At 35.8% G+C, this 9817-nt stretch overlaps 2 protein-coding genes and 1 long non-coding RNA gene across 4 annotated transcripts in view; 2 read left to right on the forward strand and 1 right to left on the reverse strand.

The window, feature by feature from the left end:
- Positions 1–7042, forward strand: part of LOC125777724 (uncharacterized) — a 72419-nt gene extending 65377 nt beyond the window's left edge. Inside the window, exon 2 of the long non-coding RNA XR_007422372.1 lies at positions 6380–7042. This is a non-coding gene — a long non-coding RNA (uncharacterized LOC125777724). The remainder of the gene's footprint in view (positions 1–6379) is intronic.
- Positions 1–8904, reverse strand: part of LOC105233810 (probable cytochrome P450 6g2) — a 75559-nt gene extending 66655 nt beyond the window's left edge. Inside the window, exons 1-3 of one of the 2 annotated variants that reach the window (XM_049450648.1) lie at positions 8272–8904; positions 5110–5922; positions 4651–5047 (exon numbers count right to left, since the gene is read on the reverse strand). In XM_049450648.1, coding sequence (XP_049306605.1) covers positions 4763–5047; positions 5110–5922; positions 8272–8781 — 1608 coding nt within the window. In that variant the 5' untranslated portion in view covers positions 8782–8904 and the 3' untranslated portion in view covers positions 4651–4762. Of the gene's footprint in view, positions 1–4650; positions 5048–5109; positions 5923–8271 lie in introns of those variants that run through there. The other variant, XM_049450647.1, reaches the window with a different exon arrangement.
- LOC125777716 (probable cytochrome P450 6t3) lies at positions 404–2847 on the forward strand. Its single transcript, XM_049453026.1, has 3 exons — positions 404–624; positions 986–2305; positions 2536–2847. Exons 2-3 carry the CDS (start codon positions 1001–1003, stop codon positions 2812–2814), a joined length of 1584 nt encoding a protein of 527 aa, XP_049308983.1. The 5' UTR covers positions 404–624; positions 986–1000; the 3' UTR covers positions 2815–2847.
- Positions 8905–9817: the final 913 nt, after the last annotated feature.

The raw sequence follows: 9817 nt of genomic DNA on the forward strand, positions 1-9817 counted from the left end.
CTTTCGCCAGAACTCTTAAACTATCCTCGTACCAATCTACATTCCCAAAATCTTTGAATTAAACGTCATACGACAGATTTTGAAGTTTTTAATATTCATTGTAGCTGGCATAAGATCCCTTCGTGATCGCGTGTGGCATGCGGAGTGTCAATGTACTAAATTACAAATTCGTGAACATGCTTATTTAGTATGACAATACTACAACTTGAGGTCATGCGTCACAATAAAAATGAAAATTAGAAAATCTTATAAATTACCCAAAACACGCAAAAGTGCTGTTGACCCAAGTCTAAAATTGCAAAAAATAAAAATATTTTCTTAGAAGCAAATGTGTGTAGTTTACTAATCGATATTCGAGCTTGTGCAGTGATACGTGCCCTTAAAATCATATGACACCAAACAACTTTCACTCATTCGTGCGTTTCGCACGGTCCGCGCTGATCTACGCAGATCACTGGACGGCAACTAACAACAAACTATATCTGATTATACTGTAAACTGTGCACAATATTCAGATAAATACAGCTTTCGACCTGGATCACTACGAGTCCGTTCCTGCGATCCAGCTGCATGGGAGTTTTGGTGCGCGCACAAGTCGTCACTTTGTGGTGTAATAGAAAATAGGTAAGTCCGATTTTTATTTGTAGCATAGCGAAGCGTTACCCAATACAAGCGTGCGGATCCAGTCCGAAGTTTAAGGTGTCAACTGTTTTTTGTCGTGTGGTGCGAAACGATCTGGATCGAATTTGGCCGACTCAGTGTAGTGCTGTGAGGAGAGTTAGCAAAGTCAGTGTGAGAGATTTGAAATGAGATTTCTTAATATTTAATATACAAGACTTATAAACTTTAAGTACTAGGCTAGTCCAGCAGTCAACAGGACTTTGAACAAGATTTAAGACTTATCGTAGTTATTTGAACATAGCTACCAACGCGTTTAGCATCACCGCATGGAATATTTAACATTCTGCTTTAATTGATTTTTCAGAGCTCAACAAAAGTCATGTCGGTCTACGGCTACCAACTGTTGATCACAATAGCGCTCATCTTTGTCACAATGACCTTAATACAACTTTGGTTTCAATGCCGTTACAGTTATTGGCATCGTCGTAAAATACCATATCTCGAGCCCACACCGCTTTTGGGAAATTTAAAATCACTACTGTTGTTACGTACTTCTTTCGGTGACTACTTTCGCAGGCTCTACCAAGAGCCAAACTTCCAATCGGCGCCATTTTTTGGTTTCTTTATACTACAAACGCCCGCGCTGCTTATACGCGAACCGCAATTGATCGAACAGTTACTCACGAAACAGTTTACTAGTTTTCCCAACCGCTATGAGGCTGCTGATCTACATAGTGATCCCATGGGCGCTTTAACGCTACCTTTAGCCAAATATGCGATATGGCGTAAGAGTCGACGAGAGATTTCGAAACTTTTCACTAGTGGACATATCAAAAGTGTAATGTATCCGAAACTCATTACCTACGCCGAACTACTGGAAGAGTATATCACACGTAAGATAAAACAAGACGCGTCCGAACACAGTGTTGGAGTCGCTGCCGTCATTGAGGTGAAAGAAATGTGTGCGCTCTACACAACTGACGTCACAGCTGCGCTATTGTATAGCATCGATGTGGCAGGTCTACGCAATGACGGCTGCGAGATGCGCACACAGTGTGAAGATCTCTTCCAACCCAGTCTGCGTAAGATTATTGATTTCTTTGCAATATTCTTTCTACCACGATGGGTGCGTAAGCTTAAATCGAAAGTTTTCACACGCAAATACGCCGACTACTTACGGCGTTTGGTGGAGGAACGCTTGAAAGGGACCGAGCGTAAGCCTGACGGCGGCGATCTTATCGACTTGTTGTTCAGCATGCAACAGCATTTGAGTGACTCAGAAACTTACGGTGCTTGGTTGCGCCATCCGGACTTTATCGCCGCACAAGTAGGTATTTTTCTATTGGCGGGCTTTGAGACGTCCTCTTCATTGATCGCGCTCATCTTATACGAATTGGCAAAGCAACCGGAAATTCAGCGAAAATTAAAAGCCGAAATAGCTGCTAGTTTTCGAGATCCACCCAATGGCAGTGTAAGTTACAAACAGTTATTGCATATGTCTTACATGCATATGGTAGTCGCCGAAGGATTGCGTCTCTATCCAACAGCACCCTTCATCAATCGTGAGTGTTTGCCGAATGGCGATCAGCAAACGTTGTGGTTTGACAAGGGAAAGAAGTATTTGAGTATACCCAGAAATGTGCCGGCGTATATCTCCATTTTGGGCTTACATAGTGATCCAAAGGTAAGAATTGTATAAATTAAACTATAAAAGTTCGCAAAAACTCAAAATACGGTAAAGAAACTTTTTCTATAACATATACATATAAGAATGTGTACCCGTTTCCGTACCCATATTAGAATTTGAAACTACATAGTACCGTACATTCGCATATCTTAAAGAATATTTTGCTCCAGAAACCCGATTTACACGATGGATTGAAGTCGCAATAATTCTTCTCATATTTTTTCCAGTTCTGGCCCAATCCACAACTTTACGATCCACAAAGATTTTCGCAAGAGAAACTGCACACCATTAAACCGATGACTTATTTACCATTCGGCGCCGGTCCACATGGTTGTATTGGCAGCCGGCTTGGTATGCTACAAGTCAAGCTCGGTTTACTCTATATCTTAAAGCGGCATCGTGTAGAATTGTGTGAGAAAACAACGAAGGAAATTCGATTTGATCCGAAAAGATTTATGCTAGAAGCTAAAGGTGGACTGTACTTGACATTTGTTCAAGATAAATAAATAAAATAGCAAATGCTTTTTTTAATATCTTAAGACTAAGCAAATTTATAAAGGCTTATTGGTGAGATTGTGTCCTATTTACTATTATTTTAATAAATCGATAAAATGTTTTTGACGGTTCCACTGGTCCTTAAATCACACCAAACCGTTGCTTTTTCTGGATGAAATGGCAGCTCTTGAATCTTTTCAGGTTGTTCTTCGTTCCAAATGCGGAAATGTTGCTTATTTACATACCCATTAAGCCAGAAATGAATGAACCTCATCGCTGAACAAAACTTAGCTTCAAAATATCACATCTTCTTGGAACTTTTCAAGAGCCCATAGAACGAAGCTATATGGCTTGGGCGGGTCGAGCGGCTCTAGTTGCTACACAAGTTGTATTTCGTACACTTTCAATTTAAGATCTCGAGGTAAAATGTGTCAAGTCGTTCCATACGTCAGTACGAGTTGTTGCAAACGGCGATTCTCTACGGTCTTCGTGTACGCTGTCAGCTACTGCTGCTATATTTTCTTCACTGCATGTTGGACGTGATCTATTCGGTCGAATATTGTCCAATAATGAATGAGTCTCAAGATAGGTAATGGTGTTGAGAATAGTATGCTCAGTAGGCCGATTATGTTGACCATAACGGAACAAACATAACAACAGCTTGGCACAGCTATTAAAAAAAGTACCTCTACTTGGATCACCCGTCATTACTGTCAGACTTAAAGTTCAAAATTTACTTGTAAGAATCAAACCAGATCACGAGAAGTAACATACTGTAAGGTAGGCTTAAAAACTATCTACTGGAAGTTTCTTCATCGTGCTCTAAATATATCCATGGTATTTAGAAGACGTCCATCCGTGTTTTAGACTGAAAAAGGTGAGCTCTAATATTTTTTCAGCTTAGTTAAGCCATGAATCTACTCTCCATTTATCAAATAATTCAGTACTTGGTTGGCAGAAAAAGTTGAAGAAGATGTCTTCAGTTCTTCTCAATAAATGGAATATTTCGAAGTCTAGCACCCCACAAAACCGTTCCATCACACACCTTGCCTTTCTAAATACCAAAACTTTACACCAAGTGATCCTTGTTATCCCGTCAATAACCCTAAGATTTTAGTTGTGACATTCGAAAGCGTGTGCTCCTTCAATCCTCACACGATCGCGATTATTGCCAAAGTCCAGAGCCGCAACGAAACCCCCAAGTCGCCAGCCGGCTGAGGAAAAGAGGAGCAACGTTGTTGGCAACATACGAGGCAATCGGCCGCAACAATATGGTTGCTTGGTATAGTGAAATGCAAACGAGGAAGCTTCAGACAATTCAGAACATAGTACTCCGGACTCCCAGTTGAGAAACTCCTCGCTAAGAAGTTTCTACTGGCATGTTTTCGTAGCAATCATCCCTGCAGTCACCTGCTTGAGCGGAGCCGCCTCCTAGGAACATCAAGAGGTCCTTTCTTAACTATGTCGACGATATAAGACAAAACGCCGACCAGACTTCGGACGCAACTAACTTGAGACAAGCACTTACCGCCATTCACAGTAGCGCATAAACACCTTCACCGACTCCCTCTCAGTGAATGTCGTACTTGAGTTAAACCACCATCCATTGCAGACGACGAGTTCAAGTTGCCGCGAGAATCGGGTGGCCCTTGCGTAGCTTCGTTCTAATACGAAATACCATATGTTCAGCTTGCAACGAGTTCCTGCTAACCCTGCACATCTGAAACCCTTCTCCCTATGGTCCGATCCCGTCGAAATAGCACGTTTCCTGGACCAACCGTTGGATGACCTCGATGACAACTTATCTGTACCTTACCACCCTAACGGTGACTAGATAACCATCACAATAACAACATAATAATTTTTTTATTTTGATTATATATATGATCTACAAATAAAACAAGTACTTAAAAAAATAAAAACAATGCTATATTAACATTCTCATCGACCACTTAATCTCTAAAACAATGGATCACGCACGACTTTCAGTTGTATACCACCCAGAGACTGTATTATGATGGCACGAGGATTCAAATGCAGTTTCCTCGGTGTCTTTTCACATGGCGTTACATAATGATTCCGATAAAAGTAGAGTAGCCCCAACTTTGTTTGGATCATCGCGAAGCGCTCACCAATACAGTTATGAGGTCCGATGCCGAAGGGCATATAGGCATTCATATTATTTTCGTGTTTATTTTCGGGTAGAAAACGATCAGGATTAAATGTTTCGGGATCTTTAAAGTACTACAGCAATGAAAAAGAAATAATGAACACCAAAGTTAACAAAGTGTGTTGCATAAACTAACCTTAGGATCCATGTGTAAAGCCTGACTCGGTATGTAGACAGGCATATTGTCTGGTACTGTAAAGTCCAAACCAAAGGCTTGCAGGGAATAACCTTTTTCATCAGCTTTCGGTGTGCATACGCGATCGAGAAATGGTAATGGTGGATAGTGACGTAACACCTCCTTCACTACATTATCCATATACTTCAGACCCATTATCAACTCATAGGTGATTTTGCCATCATTACTCTTATATGCCACGCGTAATTCTTCACGCAAACGTCGTTGCACTTCCGGATTTTGCGCCATTTCGAACATAGCGAATGACATTGTGGCCGATGACGTTTCGAAGCCAGCCGAAAAGAAAATGGCCGCTTGCGCCGCCAAAGCGTCTCTCTCCAAAATGAACGGTTTCTTACCTTCTTTCAGTTCTTCTTCGGCCTCCTGTTTGAATTTAATCAAAATATCGATTAGATCATTGCGCACATTACCCCTTTTGATGCGTTCCTCCATCACATGATTGATTGTGTCGCGCAGAAAGATTGTGGCCTGCTTGGAAAATACTTTGAAGCCGAAAAGCTTAACCATTATGGGTATGAAAAAGAATGCCTTGAACTCCATGGAACGCAACCAAGTAAATGTGAAGATTTTCTTGCCACTTTTACGGAAAATACCGTTCGGATCGTTGAGACTATTTGCTTGTATGCCATAGGCCGTGATCGATATCACATCGGTTGTGTAGAGCGCATTCGGTTCCTTTACTTCTAGTATTGTGGAGTTGGTTTTCGCATCCATCTTCAATGCGCAGAGATATTTGTCGTATTCACGTGCGACCTGTGGGTAGGTTTAGATAATTATGTTATTATATTTTCTTTCGAAAATGGTTTTTGGAAGAAATTTCGTAATTAATAAGATTGTTTATGAAAGTAAAAAATATTAAAACAAGTTAGAAAGATCTAAGTTCGGGTATAACCACACATTTCATACTCTTTTAACTTTAAAGTTTTGAAGCCAGGAAAGTACTTCAGGTGTATAAGGGATTTTAAATTTGGAACGACTTCGGCGTGTTTTTTTTTAGCTTCGACTCGTTTTTTCTTTCCATTCCGATGATTATTGACTTGTTTGCATGTCAAAGTCATAGACCCATGTCTCACCGGCAGTTATAATGCTCTCCATAAAGGCGGCATTAGAACTTTTTGAAAAAATCTCAGCTTTATCATGAAGAGTCGAGCAAGAACACACTGGTACAGCCCCTTAAAGCGTTTTTCTCGACACTGTGTTTTTGCAGTAGGTTGCCAAGATTTCTCGAGAACTACTCAACCGATCTTCATGAAATTTTACGCAGTTCTTTGACATACAATTCTTAAACACTTGGACGAAGGATTTTTTTCGACCACAACTGTTAAAAAAAATGTAGCAAATTTTCACTGAAATTTTAATTTTTTTGTAAAAATGTCTGCCAAAAATCCAATTTTAAATTTTTTTCGTAGGTCCAACTTCTAAGTTAAGGTTTTAACTAAAACACGTATTTTTTCACTTTAGATGATACTGTAAGGAGTTATCCTGCCAACGTGGGTGCATGTTTTTTTCGAGGGATCATCGGAAATGGTGTCGCAATGATCGAGTTAAAATTTTTTTTTTTTTCAAATTTTCAGAATTTCTTTGTTAATAGTATATGTTTGTAACAATAAAAAATTCTAATAAAATATTTCATTTTTTATATGAGAAAAAAATTGTTGAAAAAACGCTCTTTTTTACCCGAGGAAACCCACGTAACCTCTTAAGTGATAAACATTTTTTGAACTCAAATTCGTAATCGGCACACCTCAAATACTTCACAGACCACTAAGCACATCAGTCGCAAATTTTTCTTTCAGATTTGTTGAGTAGTGTATTCTATATTTGATTTATTTTATTATAAGTTTACTTTTTTACTCGTTTATTTTTTTTTTTTTAATATAAATATGACTTTTTTTTTAATTTTTTTTTTATTAAAAATATAAATATAATTTTTTTATAATTTTTTTTGTAGAAGAGTTGTAGTCACACTTATACTTTGTTTTGATTAAATGTGTTCAGAGAAGTTGAGGACAATCAGCGACTTTTCATTGTGTTCTCACCACTTTATTAGTAAATTCTCTCCTTAAGTGTAGTTCTTTGATCACTTAGTCACTAATATATTTTAGAATTATTATTTCATGTTTACATAATAAGTTATCAATAATATTTTTTTTATCAAACACTTTGATGTGATGTTTAATAAAATCCATTATTAGCAGCAAAGAAACGTATGTATATGACACACCCACTTTTACGGCAAATATCCAAGTTGCGCACCACATCATATTCTCAAACCGTATTTAAGTTCCAACACTGTTGACTTAGTTACACTTTAAACAATTTTAACATTTATTTTATTGTTGCTGAGTTTTTATAATAACAGCTTTTTATAATTTTTAATTTTTTTATTTTGGGTTTTTTAATATTTTAAAATAAAATTTTATTTTAAATTTTTTATTTAATATTTTTTAATTTTTCTTTATTTTATTTTATTTTATTTTGTTTTAATTTTATTTTATTTTATTTTAATTTATTTTATTTTATTTTGTTTTAATTTTATTTTTCTTTATTTTATTTTAATTTTATTTTATTTTATTTTGTTTTAATTTTATTTTTCTTTATTTTATTTTAATTTTATTTTATTTTGTTTTATTTTATTTTCCTTTATTTTATTTTATTTAATTTTATTTTATTTTATTTTATTTTATTTTATTTTATTTTATTTTATTTTATTTTATTTTATTTTATTTTATTTTATTTTATTTTATTTTATTTTATTTTATTTTATTTTATTTTATTTTATTTTATTTTATTTTATTTTATTTTATTTTATTTTATTTTATTTTATTTTGTTTTAATTTATTTTATTTTATTTTATTTTATTTTATTTTATTTTATTTTATTTTATTTTAATTTTATTTTATTTTATTTTATTTTATTTTATTTTATTTTATTTTATTTTATTTTATTTTAATTTATTTTATTTTATATATTTTAATTTTTTTTTTATTAAATCACTTTTATATTTTTTTTTAATCTTCGCTTTTTCATAATATTTTCCAATTTCAATTATTTTTATTTCTGAAACATTTCTATATTTTGTTTTTTATTTTTCTTACTAACCTCCTCAATGAGTGGAAACATTTGCTTCATTTTCCCACTAGTAAAAACTGGTGTCAACTTGACGCGTATCTCCTTCCAACGCGGATTCTTAGCGAAGAACAAATTATCCGAACCCAACGAATCGGAATGTGGATCCGAAGACGAATGGCGATTTGAGAAATAATTAAAATCCTTAATCAAAATAGCTTTGATCAACTCCAGATCGCGTATCAGCAGTGAAGGTTTATTAAATATATAGATACCGACAGCTGCGAGATTTTTGGCCTTCTCATGATTGTACAAATACTGAAACCAGGTGCAAGGATCAGTCTCGGAGTTGATAATACCTTTGAGATTGCCAAAAAACATAGACGGTTCAATATAAGGTATACTGTGACGACGCCAATATGTATATTGATATTGTAACCAAATGTAGAGCGCGAAGCAGACGAAGGCCAATGTGGCCAGGATCCCGGTTAGATTGCCGATTAGCACGCTGCCAAGGCCGATTAACACATTTGTTACAAACATTTTGAAACGCACCGATTTTTTTTCTATCTATTTACAATAAATTTTTTTCAACACAACAATTTCGTATACAAATTAATATTTGCCCGCAGCATTGGCGTATTTGTCCGACTGAGTTGTCGCGGCGCTTGCTTTAGCGCTTTTATACCATCAACTTCGCGCATATGGTAGATAACGAAACATCTATCGCTTACTTTCCATTTTGTTAGCCATGCAAATACTGCGCTTATTATATGTATTATATGTATTATTATAATTGTGGAAGCCATTCTATTTTGATGCATAGTATTTATACGTATATTATAGGTGCCTTATGTCTTCCCCCTTTGTAAAATCATTTGTTCTACTTAATGATTAACTGTAGATGGATGTTGACAAAACGCCTTTATATGTGCCTTCTGCAAATAATTTCGTACATATGTATTTAAGTTCTCAAGATAGTAAGGGTCATGGTCAAAAAATTATCGCTTGATTTCTTAGATAACTTCACATAATTATTTATGTTAGAGTTTTTCACTAGGGCACTGCAAAAGTAAACCGATAGGGACAGCAAACGACTTCATATTTTTTTAGCTTTTTTGATATTTCCCTTCCACGAGTTGAAATTATTAAAATTTACTAGCGAAATTCGGAGGCAGTGGTCACAACTTTAAGAGCTGTATATCGGTCCAGGTGTTAAATATTGGGTAGTCGAAAAAGTTTTTTCGTATTTCTAATCAGATTTTAACTTATTTTTTTTATACCAATAATGAACTTTAATGAACCGAATATGTACAATTTTGGTAGACCACTTTTTGCTATTTTCCGCTAGAGCCATTATTCCATCAATGTAAAAATTTTCTAGTTCCCAGGCTTCTATTGAAGCCAACTTCATCCCAATAGTGGAGTTCTGCATTCACCGAAACAAATAGTAGTCCGATGTTACAAGGTCAGGACTATATGGTGGTTGCACCAAAACTTCCCAGCCAAGGTCTCCCAGTTTTTGCAGAGTCATCAAAGATTTGTGAGGTCTAGCGTTGTCCTGAAGAAGGACGAAGCC

The sequence above is a fragment of the Bactrocera dorsalis genome, chromosome 3 (assembly GCF_023373825.1).
Source record: "Bactrocera dorsalis isolate Fly_Bdor chromosome 3, ASM2337382v1, whole genome shotgun sequence".
In the NCBI taxonomy this organism is placed as follows: Eukaryota; Metazoa; Arthropoda; class Insecta; order Diptera; family Tephritidae; genus Bactrocera; species Bactrocera dorsalis.

Excerpts from the sequence above, each read along its gene's own strand:
- LOC125777716 (XM_049453026.1), top strand. The coding sequence starts at position 1,001 with ATGTCGGTCTACGGCTACCAACTGTTGATCACAATAGCGCTCATCTTT. Across the intron at positions 2,306-2,535 it reads GCTTACATAGTGATCCAAAG|TTCTGGCCCAATCCACAACT; the intron begins GTAAGAATTGTA and ends TATTTTTTCCAG.